This window comes from Danio rerio, chromosome 24 (assembly GCF_052040795.2).
Source record: "Danio rerio strain M-AB ecotype USA chromosome 24, GRCz13ab, whole genome shotgun sequence".
Lineage (NCBI taxonomy): Eukaryota > Metazoa > Chordata > Actinopteri > Cypriniformes > Danionidae > Danio > Danio rerio.
This window is the reverse complement of record NC_141044.1, coordinates 10,115,166-10,129,820: the sequence shown is the minus strand read 5'-3', so window position 1 is coordinate 10,129,820 and position 14,655 is coordinate 10,115,166. Positions and strand designations below refer to the sequence as shown.

The 14,655-nt window shown below is 38.9% G+C and overlaps 1 protein-coding gene across 8 annotated transcripts in view; it reads right to left on the bottom strand.

Moving 5' to 3' along the window:
* Nucleotides 1-14,655, bottom strand: part of tmem108 (transmembrane protein 108) — a 130,519-nt gene that overhangs the window by 26,808 nt on the left and 89,056 nt on the right. For 4 of the 8 annotated variants that reach the window (XM_087309281.1, XM_087309280.1, XM_087309285.2 and 1 more), the window contains exon 2: nt 1,240-1,323. In XM_087309281.1, coding sequence (XP_087165407.1) covers nt 1,240-1,323 — 84 coding nt within the window. Of the gene's footprint in view, nt 1-1,239; nt 1,417-14,655 lie in introns of all 8 variants that reach the window. The other 4 variants (XM_087309286.1, XM_087309283.1, XM_087309287.2 and 1 more) reach the window with 2 other exon arrangements.

The window sequence follows — 14,655 nt, the reverse complement described above, 5'->3', positions numbered from 1 at the left end:
GTACGTACGACTGCAGTTTTTGTTTTCGCAAATCCACGAGAGGCCGCTGTTGCGCGCTTTTTCGCACCTCAGACGCCACTCGCGGGTGCGAACTCGCGTGAACCCGCTGGAGGCCGCTGTCCGACTGACCGGATGATTGACTGCGCGACCGGCCAATCGGCCGACTCGCCCTCCTCCTTCCCTGAACCCAACCAATTTTACCGATCGACCCGCCTGCCCGCTCGCTTCCCTAAACCCGAGCAACATTTCACAAAAGCCGTCCAAAAAATAAAAGCCCTGATTTTTTTTATTCCACCGCGTTTTCGGATCACCGCTTTCTCACCCTGTCACGAAACTCGTTCACTTAATTTTTGGGATTCTGTTTTTGTCCTACCTGATTGCTGGAGCTGCTCTTCCCCGGACTCGAAACCGGTCACCGTTGTCGACCACTCTCCGTATCTCGAGCCTGCCGACGTACACGCTGAGCTGAGTGGACAAACGGGTTGCAGCAGGGAAGCCCTCCACAAGGAGATAAGGCAAGCGCGAAAGGGAACAGCGTCACACCGCCCCGCAGCGTTCACTTGAAAAAAATAAACGCGGCCGTACGTACCCCCCGGGACGTATTCCACTGTCTCCAGAAACGTCTGCGGGACTACGTTTTCAGAATGAGCTTGGGTTGGTTTTTGGGGTTAAACTATAAAGTGTTCTGTTCTAATTATTTAGAATCCAGGGCCCTTCCCATAAAATAGGAAGTGGGCGCTACATACATATTTGTAATCTGATTACATAATTTGTATTACATATTAGATCAACACTTTAGTTTAAGGACAGATTCTCACTATTAACTAGTGTATTATTACATAATTAATTATTATTAAGATATTGCCTTTTTATTAGTACACATTTTGCATGACTCTTATTCAACATCTCTAGTCCTACCGAATACCTAAACCCAGCTACTACCGTAATAATTATTAATAAACAGTAAATAAGAGTTTCTCAGGCCAAAATTCATAGTTAATAGTTTGCTGATAACAAGAATTGTACCTTAAATGATCTGTGACCGAATATCAATCTATATCCAGATTTATTTGATTTTTAATTTGAGATCTTTTAAACTCTTCGTTGTGTATTCCATTAAAGGATTCCAAGGAGCTTCTGGGACATTAGTGTCCATTGTTGGCCACCATAACTAACTGGAGCTTAAAAAGCAATAAATGGCTTATGAGTATTAAAAGGCTTGATTAATGCGAGACTCACTCAGCAGCTGGTGGGGCAGGACCTGCAGGCTTCTCTTCATGGTATCATGTGGTCCGGCTCCTCCTCCACAGTGCTCATGGTTCTCTATGGGACAAAGGATAAATGTGAGTTAATCATAATCTGATTATCATGCCATTGGATTGTTGAACTTTTAATGAACTCAAAGAACTTAATACACTTAGTATAATAGTATCTCTAATTAAATAGGGCTATGATTATTACATGCCAGGCAACCACTCAACCCACCAACATTAGTTTGACTATTGCTTTGAGTTTACAACCAGTGTTTACCTATTTGTTTAAAGGAAAAGCGTGTAATTTTTGCCACTAGAGGGTGCATATTCACAACAAACAAAGACATATTTGATGCTCTGACTGAGTGTGGAATTGTGGGATTTGTTATCTTCATTACACTCTACAGGACTGAATGGAGAAGAGCAGCTGAAGTATTTAAAACGGATTATCATTATGATAGTATGAAGCAAAATTGAAAGCTGTCGATATGAAAAGCACAACATTTCTTCACAACAAAACCAAGGGTGTGTGTCACTAGTTAAAACTGTTTATTTCTCTGCATTTGAACATTCTTCGAAACATGTGGGATAAAGAATGTACAATATATAACGCTGTTCTGGTGGTTTTTGGATAGTTCATTGAAAAAAATCATTGTGAATTTAATAGGGAAAGTACACTCAAATATGGTACACATTGACAACCATTGTCATGTAAATAGTCTATATAGCATACAGGATGTAGTTGGAAGCCCTTATCCCAGGCTATGCTTTTATATAAAATCACATCTAAACAAAACAAAAATCATCACAAACAAAAAAAACCCAAATACACACAAATGTGTATACACATATAACTATACACTCACTGGCCACTTTTTTAGGTACACCTGTCCAACTGCTCGTTACCGCAAAATTCTAATCAGCCAATCACATGGCAGCAACTCAATGCATTTAGGCATGTAGACATGGTCAAGACGATCTGCTGCAGTTCAAAATGCACAGTAGAATGGAGAACCAAGGTGATTTATGTGACTTTGAATGTGGCATGGTTGTTGATGCCAGAGAGGCTGGTCTGAGTATTTTAAAAACATTAAAATAATTTGCTGATCTACCTGGTTTTTTAAACACAACCATCTCTAGAGATTTCAGAGAATGGCCGGATTAGAGAAAATATCCAGTGAGCAGCAGTTCTGTGGGTGCAAATGCCTTGTTGATGCAGTAAGTGAGAGGAGAAAGGCCAGACTGGTTCAAACTGATAGAAAGACAAACTGTAACAACCGAGATATGGAGAAGAGCATCTCTGAACGCACAACATGTCGAACCTTGAGGCGGATAGGCTACAGGAACAGAAAACCACACAAGGTGCCACTCCTGTCAGCTAAGAACAGGAAACTGAGGCTACGATTTGCATAGTCTCAATTAGGTTGGGCAATAGAAGATTGGAAAAACGTTGCCTAATCTGATGAGTCTCGATTTTTGCTGTGACATTTGGATGGGAGGGTCAGAATTTGGCATCAACAACATGAAAGGATGGATCCATCCTACCTTGTATCAACGGTTTAAGCTGATGGTGATGGTGTAATGGTGTGAGGGGATATTTTCTTGGCACACTTTGGGCCCATTAGTACCAATTGAGCATCGTGTCAATGCCACATCATTGATGCTGACCATGCCGATTCCTTTATGACCACAGTGTACCCATATTCCGATGGCTACTTCCAGCAGGATAATGCGCCATGACATAAAGCGTGAATCATCTCAGACTGGTTTCTTGAACATGACAATGAGTTCACTCTACTCAAATGGCCTCCACAGTCACCAGATATCAATCCAATAGAGCACATTTGAGATGTGGTGGAACAGGAGATTGGCATCATGGATGTGCAGCCCACAAATCTGCAGCAACTGTGTGATGCTATCATGTCAACACGGACCAAAATCTCTGAGGAATATTTCCAGTATCTTGTTAAATTTATGCCACAAAGGATTAGGGCAGTTCTGAAGGTAAAAGGCGGTCCAACATGGAACTAGTAAGGTGTAAGTCAATAAATTAAGGTGAACAAATGTCAGTTATTTGAGACAAGTCCAATTTTTGTTGTCTTGTCTCACAGTCGAACTGTTATAATTTAAGATTATCATAAGTGAGATTTCACTGCAATTTCTACCACTAAATAGAAAGTTTGGATCCAAAAAATAGGTCACTATACTGTACTAAACAATCAACAATAGCATGATGACATACCCACATATCTAATGCTATGCATAGTCACAAATATACAATATAAATAATTTTGAAACAGAAACAAAAACACTTTTATCAATGTACACATCAAATTTAAGGATTTTAGCCACTGCTAAATCATTGTAGCAAAAAATGAAAAGGATGACAGGAGCGGTTTCATAAATAACACAGCCTAGCTTTAATACATAAATCCTCAAGCTCTGAAATAATAAACGGCATATAAATTTCACGTTTAATATGACCTGTGGTTAAAATTCCAGCGTTATTCCCTTGTGTTCAGGCATTTGACATGAGCCGACACCTTCACAGTCCCGATAAACTGTCACTCTGCTAAATGCAAATGGACACGGACACATTTTCTCTCAAGAGATAAGCGTCTATAAATGTGTGTGTGTTAATGTGTGTGCTTTTGTATGTGTGATTGTCAAGGTGTCAAAATTGTCAGTCTCTCATCTTGTCTCTGGGGTACTATGTCTGAACTGCATCCCACCGCACAAGACGTATTGAGTCGATAAAATATGTGAAATGAGATTTGAGCCCCCTTGGGTGAGAGGAAGTCTGAGTCACATGCTAATCTAAATGTCTCGCCAACACAACCACATTGACCGCACTACTCCGAGCACAGCATTGATTCCTTTGCGTAAGCTTTTCATTAAGAGATGACTGTCTTTCATAAGGAATGGATCATATCGAGCCATTTTTCCAGCTGAACCAAAATGCATCTAAATAACTTAAGATCAATGCTTTTTATGCTGTCAGTACTGATTTTGTACTGCAGGAGTTCGTCTGGGTAAATATAAACGTATATCACAAAGTAGGCAGTTAAATAAAAGCAGCTCTCATTCAACACATCTGCATAAAAGGATCAAACAGACTCGAAGTGCTTTGAAAGATGCCTATAATGCCTCTAAACAAAGCACATCAGAGCTACAGTAAAGGCTACATTCACTGAAAGACCTTTTGTGCAGCACAATTCTCAGTACTGGAAAACTAGCCATTCATTTTGCTAGCAATGCTAGCTCACTCTTTAGAGAAATAAATCATATTTTATCATTTAAGATTACTTATGTTAATTTACTTTAAAATGATTTCTGAAGGTTTTCTGGTTTCCCACACATGTCCAATGACATGCAGCACAGGTAAATTGAATAAGCTAAATTGGCCAGTGTATGTGTGTGACTGAGAGTGCATGGATGTTTTACAGTGCTGGGTTGCGACTAGATGCATTTACTGCATAAAAAGGTATGCTGGATAAGTTGGTGGTTCGTTCCGCTGTGGCGACCCCTGATAAATAAAGGGACTAAGGTGAAGGAAAATGAATGAATAAATGATTACTGAATTTAAAGTTGTTGTTGCAGGCTATTTGCAATAAAAGCAATATATGAAGTGTTTACATGCAAAAACCTCTAAATGCCATCTGAAATTTTCCACTAAAATGAGCATTTTTATCAGGCTCCTGTGTGTATGTTCAATTATATAACTTTTATGGCAAAGAATAAGTCCTTTTCCTGGTCTTTAAAGTGAAATATCTCAACATAAACAAAGGAGTCTGAGAAAAATATTCATTTTTGGTGGAATCCCCCCCGCGGAGCGTGCCCTGCGGACCCGTCCGCTACGCCACTAATAACATGGTGAGAGTGTGGTAAGATCTGAAAACGTTGTAAAAATCAGGCTAATGCAAGGATTTTTCTTTTTCTGGATTGTTTTTTAAACTGTCGGTTGGGTTTAGGGAAGTGGGTGGGGGAGTCAATCTGTGCTTTTAGAAAACTATTGGTTGGGTTTAGGGAAAAAAGGAGGTTGAGTCATTTAATCAGTCAGTCATTCAGTAAGTTAGTCAGTCGATAGCAGCTTCTAGTGGATTTACGTGAAAACAGCAGAGGCTGTTTTTCTGAGAAATTTGAGATTTGAAAAAGCGAACACAGCGGCCTCTGGTGGGTTTGCGAAAACAAAAACTTCAAAAAAAAAACGGAGCTCCTGGGACGCATTTTGCTCTCTCCAGAAAAGTGTACGGTATACGTTTTCAGAATGAGCCTGGGTTAGAAAAAGTATGCAAACATCAGACTTTGTATTGTTTTTCATAAAAAATTGCCCCTTGAAAATGATCAACATTGTTTACTCAGCTGCCTTAACATGTTCAAACAGACTTTCTGGCCTTGATTGCCTTCCACACACCTCCACCGCTTATAATTCCTCATTTCAAACTGTTTCACTCCTCAAATCAATTCATAACATGGGACAAATTAGGATCTTTTATGAAGCTTGATTTTGACAATTGCCTAATGAATATTTATCACATCTCCATTCAGTTCATTATATTTGCAGCCTGTGCAACAGACAAGAGGTTGTACATGTTTTCCATTATCTTGTTCTCATTACTGTTCAACACAGCCAGATGAGAAAATCCAGCCGCTGAGCTTTCTGACTTCTCAATCAATACAGATCATGATGTCCCAATCAATGAACCCACACAGCTTTTTTGTGTGTTGGCTTTAACGTCATCACTGCACCTGGCAGAACATCTCTGATTCACGGCACACATTTTCAGTAAATGAAAGCATGTGTGTGTGTGAGTTTGTGTCAAAAGTAAGCCCATTTTGTGAGTCATGCCCACCTGCGCCAAGAGGGCAAGAGACATACATGCATTATCAGAGACAAGGTCAGTAGATTAAAAAGTGCAAGTGCCAGACAAATCGAAAGGCCACAAAATGAACATGTGGGTCTGGTATAAGGGGGTAAACTAGCCGAGATTTAGATCTGTGTGTTTTTTAGAAAGCATGTGGTGCTGTTTAAATTCTTTCTAACAAACCACTGCATGGCAACTGGCACACACAGAGACCCTGCTTCAGTCACCATGGCAACCATAACAGAAAATCATATTCAAATATTATCATGGGGACAACTGTGAGAACAATACAGAGAGAATCAAACTTGACACAGAGATATTAGCCACGTGTGTTTTGAGCCTTTAGGTAAACAAACTGAAAAAACAGCCCCTCCTTTCCCAAGGCAGTGTTTGGTTTTGCGATAATCATGACAGTTTGCCGACATCCCGGGTCAGTTTTGAGGCAGCACCTCTAAATTGTCTTTCTGGAAGGACAAGGGCTTTGAGATGAGCCAAGGGCGGCTAAGATTGTGTGGTGAAATAAAGCTGTCAATGGATCCCCCTCAGGCCACTGCCGACAGAAACAAGAAGACTTTTGACTTCATGTTTGTCTCTATTTCACATTTAGTCTCCCATTGCTGCTGAAATTGGCATGTTTGCTTCAGGGTAAAGGCCTGTTTACACCTAGCAGGATAGCTATAATATTAACTGTAAAGATATAGCTCTTAAACTCTTAGCCAGAGTTATGACGTGAACCAACTGTCAGTGTTTATGAATAGAAAACCAAAAAGAGCATGCGTAATCTTGACAAACTACAAATCAGTCTAAAGTTACAACCCTCAAGCAGCCACTGCGGCTAGTTGTTTTTCAATTGAAAGCTTATGAAGAATGTATTTGCTATATTTCAAGAGTTCCCACTTAGATATGCTTGGCACTTAGCATGCTGTCCCGGGAGAGAACCCTGAGCTCGGAGATATTTGGTCTAGAAGCATATCAGGAGAACCGAGATCAGGTAGGTCTCGATCGCTCCCCCTTTAGAAGGGGAGAAAAAGGAGGAGATGGGGTGGAAGGGGGGATTCTTCCAAAACGAAGATAGTGCAATAAAGAGAAAGTGATCTATTTATTTTAAGCTAGGATCATTCTGATTGGATTATTACTGATTACGGATGAGTGGCCAGCGGTGCTCAATCATATCACGTGCTCCTCTCAAAATTAGTTTATGAAACTTCACTTGTGTAAGTTGTACAGAAAAAGCTTATTGGATATGGAGTGGATATTATCATGATATCAAGACACACATGCATTCATTGCTGTACATCACGGTTTATTCTGAAAGGTAAGAGTCCACAGAACAACATCCCATAGAGCACATTTGTACGGTGGCCAGGAAGTGCAAAACAACATTACAAAACATGAAACACTTTTAAAAACGTTTGAAAAACATTTTTACTTATCATCAGACACAATCATAGAGGAAAAACGATTTTACCAAGGAAGAAACAAATGTACATTTTAGAAAAAAAAATGAACAAGATGCAAAACACTTTTACCAGTCCTGAAACAAATTTACAATCAAAGATTCCTAACAGAAAGGGAATGTATCACACACCGGAAGTGACGTGGAATGTACCACACACCGGAAGTGATGCAGGGTCATTGTTGTTGTCATTGGTGGTGAGCGCATATAAATGGCGTAAATAAAGTTTATAGTGACCGAACATGAGCAGCTTAACGCGGTTTTGCTTTACGTGGGGTCAGTGTTTGGAGTTTCTAAAGGACGCGGACCAGACAGAAACACCAGACATACTGCATCAATGTGTTCAATATTTTAACGAGGGCCACTCATACACTGTTATCATAGACATGATGTCAAGTCTACATGGTGTATACATACGCTTGAGGACTCTTAAAAGTAAACTGAACGAAGTTGGTGTTACAGTTTAACTGGTGACCCTTTCCAGATTTAAACTATTCACGTTTGCAGATTGGCAGATTCATCACTTTTTCACAGCAACAAAGCACGCCCATACCAAATAAATATTCTTATTACTTGTCAGTGTCATTGTAAACATTATTGATTTTAATATCTGTGTGGCAGAACAGAATACAACCAAAATTAATGTAAAGAAATAATTATAATTGACATGTCATCAACGGGATTCAAACCCAGGTCAAAAGGTTCAGCACAAGTATTCATCGACCTGTCTAACTGAGCTATTCAGGACTAAGCAATGAGGCTGGTTTTGATATGTTTATTAGTCAACATATGTTGTGCTTTGGTTGTGGACTCGTGTTAACTTTATTTCCATGTACTTGCATTTGCATGTTTCTACATACTCTCTTGTTGATATTTTCTCAGAATAGCTCTGATGATGTTTTATTGCAGTTGGTCAAACCATGATTATAGTTGTAGACTCATGTTAAGCTGTGTCTTCAAATTCACACACAAGCTGATATTTTCCAGTGTATGGTATATTCGGCATCACTTCCGGTGTGTGGTACATTTCATTTCCGTAAAGAATCTGTCATTGTAAATTTGTTTCGGGACTAGTATAGATGTTTTGCGTCTTGTTAATTTTTTCCTAAAATGTACATTTGTTTCATTCTTGGTAAAATTGTTTATCCTCTGTAATTGTGTCTTATGATAGGTAAAAATGTTTTTCAAAATGTAAATTTGTCTCGAGCTTTGTAAAAGTGTTACACATTTTGTAATGTTGTTTTGCACTTCCTAGCCACCGTACCTTTAGTCCACCGACACAATAGTGTTGAATTATGAATAGATATTCACTTGTTTATGTCACCGTTTCTGTTGAATACCAGTTAATAATAATAATACCTTACATTTATATAGCGCTTTTCTAGACAAAGCACTTTACACATTATTGGGGGGAACCTTCTCATCCACCACCATTGTGTAGCATCCACCTGGATGACGCGACAGCAGCCATATTGCGCCAAACCGCACACCATACACTAGCTGATGGAGAGGAGACAGAGTGATGGCAAATTTGGCCAGGTTGCCACAATTAAACCCCTACTCTTTTTCAAAGGACATCCTGTTTTTTTTAACAACCATAGAGAGTCAGAACCTCGATTTAATGTCTCATCTGAACAGTATGAAGTCCCCTTTACTATACTGGGGCCATAGGACCCACACAGACCACAGGATGAGCCTCACTAAAACCACTTCCAGCAGCAACCTAGCTTTCCCATGTGGTCTCCCATCCAGGTATTGACCGGGCGCAGCCCTGCTTAGCTTCAGTGGGCGATCATTTGAGAGCTGCAGAGAGCTCTGTTGTTTACATTGTTTACCATGTTACTTACACATGAAAGCGGCATCTTTGTAGTAAAAAGCAAGTCGATGTCATAGCTTACAGTGTTAAAGATAAATTGAGACCACAAACTGAATAAAAAGTCAAAATCTAAACAAAACTTTCAAGCGTTTTGATGTTCTGCATATGCACACTGTATCTGTGAGCCACTAGCCAGTAGTTTACACATCCTAGTTTAACTGATGGAGGATTTAGCCAATGGCTGCATGATTCTTTCGACATATGGTGACGTGTATTCATCTATTGGACACAATGTTGTTTTATTGCACTCTGTGTGTTGTCAATGTTTCAGTGACCTGTCAACCATTACAGTATGTGACGCAACGCACCAGTAGCCCTGCACAGCTTTATGCTAACATTTCAAGCTAACGGCAAAGCAGCTGGTTTGCAAAAAAAAAAAAAACAAACAAACAAAAAAAATTAACTGCAAGTTTTCCTTTGCTGAAGGGGGTTTGAGAGATTGTTTGAAGTGACCAGGAGATTATTTCTGAAAAAAGCTGATAGTAAAGTTCAAAGTTTCCAATGATACCTATTTTTTTGTTTGTAGCTAACTGGTGTCAAGAACTGTAACTATTTATATTTAGGTAGGCGCATTTGAACATTACAAAATCTTGTGTAATGTAGTGTAATAAAATGATTCAAGTGACGCGCTGGCGCAGTAGGTAGTGCTGTAACCTCACAGCAAGAAGGTCGCTGGTTCAAGCCTCGGCTGGGTCAGTTGGCGTTTCTGTGTGGAGTTTGCATGCTCTTCCTGTGTTCGCGTTGGTTTACTCCGGGTGCTTTGCTTTCCACTACAGTCCAAAGACATGTTGTACAGGTGAATTGGGTCTGCTAAATTGGCCGTGTTGTGTTGTATTTATGGATGGTTCCCAGACATGGGTTGCAGCTGGAAGGGAATCCGCTGCACAAAACATATGCTGGATAAGTTGGCGGTTCATTCCTCTGTGGCCAAAAAGAAAATGAACAAATAAAATGATTCAATTAAACTGAACTACTGAACAAAAATAATCAGAGTACCAACAGTACAGCAAAGCCATGTTCAATTAGCAGCAAAATCATCTTATTACATGTAAAACGTTGTATATAAGCATCTGCCAAATGTACGAATGTAAACAGAACAGTTCCAGTTGGTAAATCAGCTCTACAAAGACAACAGAGACATCATTTGCTTCAAATTAGGTCTTCAGAGATGACATGATACAGCATTTTGTTACACATTTCACTTATTATCCAGCATGAAATAATTCATGTCCATGTGGATTTAATTGGATCTTGAAAATTAGACTTTAAAATGAGCAGTTAATATTATGTTTCCTTGCGCACGCTTCAGTTTAAAAAAAAGTAGTTTTAGTGAGTTCTTATATTACAGAAACACTATGGCAATAACATGCATCAACGATGTGCATAATATGGCATTATTAACAATATAAAGACGTTCAAGTTTAATTTCATGTTAAATAAATTAGTATATAAAGTCAAGAGAGCAAACTAAATTATGCGCTTGTTTCTGTGAGGTCAGAGAGACTGGGGTATCTTGTTCACTATATTCAAGGTGATTGACTGGGAATATTGACTGCACTCGCTCACTAATTCGTTTACAAGGACTCATTAATTCAATTAAAGCTGGGCCACTCTCACATTCACCATGTATTACATGACATCATTTCCTCTGGGCTACTTCAGAAGCTAACAAGGTCTTGTAAGTCTAAGATAAGATTGTTTGACTTGTTGCTACTTTAAAAAAGAAAGACAAACAATGAATCGATTTGCATTTCGAACTGCATTTACGTCTGAGCTCCTAAAAAATGCTGTTAGCAAATAAAAATACAGACACATGGATATTAGAATTGTGTTCTAATAAAGACAATTTATATTAAAGAGCCCCTATCATGGGTTTTTGAAAATTACCTTCCATGCAGTGTGCAACACAGCTTTAAGTGAACAAAAACATCCAGTAGAGGTTTAAATCTGAAAGTGCACCTTGTTTAAAAATATAGTTAAAAAAAGAGCCGACTTTAATTTAAATGATTCGTCATTCGTTTGGATCTTTCCTATGTTCGTATCGACATTGACACTATGCAATATCATATAGGAAGTGCCGAATCAGGTACAAACGTAAACATGTCTTTCCCTTTAAACTCTAGCGGAGTGCAAGTGAGTATGGAAATCATGACTGAAGATGAGTTAATATTAATGAGTGAACATTCTGATGATTAATGCAATAACCTACCCTGCAACAGGGGATTTGCTGGCCGTTTGTTAAAGGAAGAATTAGCAAGACTATTGGGTGAAAATATGTAAGGGATGTTGTCAGATATTCTGCCAGTACACAGTTCATATAGACCAATTTCTTCTTCCTCCGGAACTCAAGCTGTAAGTGAGTTTAAAATGGTTGCCTCCTTGTTTTCTCTAGCATGTAAAATATGTATTTAATTGTGTTTTTACTTGTAATCGCTCTGTGCGGCTTGTACTGTATCTGGTTATTTCTTTTTATTTTCATTCATTCTTTCATTCATTTATTTTCTTAGTCCCTTAATTAATCATGGGTCACCACAGCAGAACCACCAACTTATCCAGCATATGTTTTACACATGCGGATGCCCTTCCAGCCGCAACCCATCACTGGGAAACACTCATACACACTCATTTACACACATACACTACACATAACATAGCTTGTTCAATTCACCTATAGCGCATGTTTTTGGAGGAAACCCAAGCATCCGGAGGAAACCCACACAAACACAGGGAGAACATGCAAACTTCACATAGAAATGGAAACTGACCCAGCTGGGGCTCGAAACAGTGAGCTTCTAGCTGTAAGGCGATCGTGCTACCCACTGCACCACAGTGACGCCTTATATTCACATGTCTTGTCTAAATGACATATCATGTCTAAAACTACTTTGAACAAGTGACGTGTGCCGATTTCTTAACCGATTTAAATACATTTGTGATCCATTTGTCGTTGTTATGGGCACCATTAGTTGTTTCTGCACATGCTGTGGTCAAGATTCAAAACAGATTAACTTTTGTCAATTTGTGGATTAAAACTGAAAGTGTGTTATTGTTATTACTTAAGGGCCGTGCACACAGGGATGCTTTTTGCTCGCGTTTTCTATCAATGTGATCTGAACATGTTTTAGCAATTTATTCAAAACAAAACGTAGGCTATATATCACTTGGAAATTGGAACAAATAAACAGAATAAGTCCTCTGTAACATAGTAACATCTCAGCACTCTTAATAGACCTAGGCACATACACTTAGCCTTTAAATTGGCCAACACACCCATAAAATTATGTCTTTCTTAAATTAATAAATAAATTCTAAATTATGACGGGTATTTGGCAATTAGGAAAATTAAGTTAAAGGCTCTGCAGGATTTGTTTCACCACTTCTTTACACAATTTGGCATTAAAGTGACGTTAAAGCTGAATAATAAAAGAATAATGACAACATAAGCCTATATAGGCCTACTCTGTCTACATTATGATTTGATGGTTTAATTAATATTTAGTTATAGTTTGAAAATCCTTTACTCACCAAAATTAGGCTACGTGCTTTGAGGAGGAACATTATTGAATTAACTGTAGATGGCTTTAGTGCAGTCCTACGCTTACTGAGCAGCACTGAACACCTTTTCACTGCTGCTGCTACTGGCCGGGATGCATACTGTTCTAGCTAAATTAGCATGTTATAGGTAGGATTGTTTGTTCATCTTTCACCAGCCAAAAACATTTATTTAATTTTCCATGACAGCAGTTGCAATGTAGCGAGTGACCTCGTCATCTTTCCTGTCAGCTTGCTGTACATTGCTGTTTAGCGATCTACTGTAATATGCAGTGTATAAGCGACCGCCAAAATACCTTGGTGGCTAGAATGAAAGTTCTTTCTGAACTGGCTGCTGGCCTCACCGCAGTTAAAATGAGCTCTTTTTGACTTCTCCGTCATGGATTTTAATTTCGTAACAAATGATTTGATTACTTTCTCTCACTAATCGAAAAGCATCACATGACTGTTCATTTACTGCGCAATCCTGGCCCGACCCCGTCTAAAATTATAGAATTTAAGTCCGAACCCGTTGGGACCCGATAAGATCCCCAAAGATCTTCAGCTCTAGCGTGATTATGATGTAGCGCCTGTTGTTGGTGTCCCTAGGGAAAATCCTCTTGCTGACATGAGAAAACAGCTTATCAAACAGGTCTCAGCTCAGTCGAAGCATCGCTGAAAGCTTCTATCATCAAGGTATAGTTTCTGGAGGAGTTGGTGAACTCACACAGCTGGATACACATCTGAAAGAAACTAGTGGACTCAAAACAGAGGTGCCGAACAAATCTAAGCTGTTTTTAGCCTTCCTAAAGCACATAAAGCATAGCTACTCTCTTAATAAAAACCATGTTACCCATGTAGCAGAGAAACTTACCAGGCAGACAGAAGCTCAGACCATGATGTGAATTTGACATGCAAATGAAGCAAATTTGACGTGTTAATGAGGCAAGTAAACTTGCGAGGTGTGATGCAAGCATTACAAAAATGCACAAAGGATAAATAAAATGGCCCAAAATAAACAGTTCACACAAGCTGCATACTTGAATTCTAATGTTCCTAGCTAAGCATAAATCAAATAGAGCAACAACTGCTTAAAAACATTCGGTTATATCTGGAGCTTTAAAAAAAAAAAAGATTTGAGGCCTTATTTTTAACATCCCAAGAGGGTTATAAACAGGCCTAATGTGGTAAAATTAGTCAGTTGTTTGTAGTTTTGATGTTTTTGATCTTTCTCTGATAGTGATTAGCATGCAGAACTGATAAGGTGTGTTTGATAGGTTCAAGCAGCAGGCAAACATGTGGAATGTCACACAAGCATTGGAATGATAACTGATAACCAGGGACTGACCTCTTAGAACATGTCTAACAGATGTTTGACATTTCATGCTGTCATCGTGTGTCATATGCTAGACCATGAGTAAAGGTCAAGAAAAATGACTGAAATTACCTCTCTAATGGAAGAGAATACATCATCAGTAATGATCTGGCAAATACAGTTTTCGCCATTTTTCATGGTATTTATCTCGCACATATTATGAAATATTGCCCTAAGTTTATTTTTGATGTTTATTTTCCTTTCTTACAATAGGATAGTAGCTGGATAAAAAAACAAGGGGTGGGGGCTATGGTATATAATTTTTAAATATATATAGTTGAAAAAGGCACATAACCATT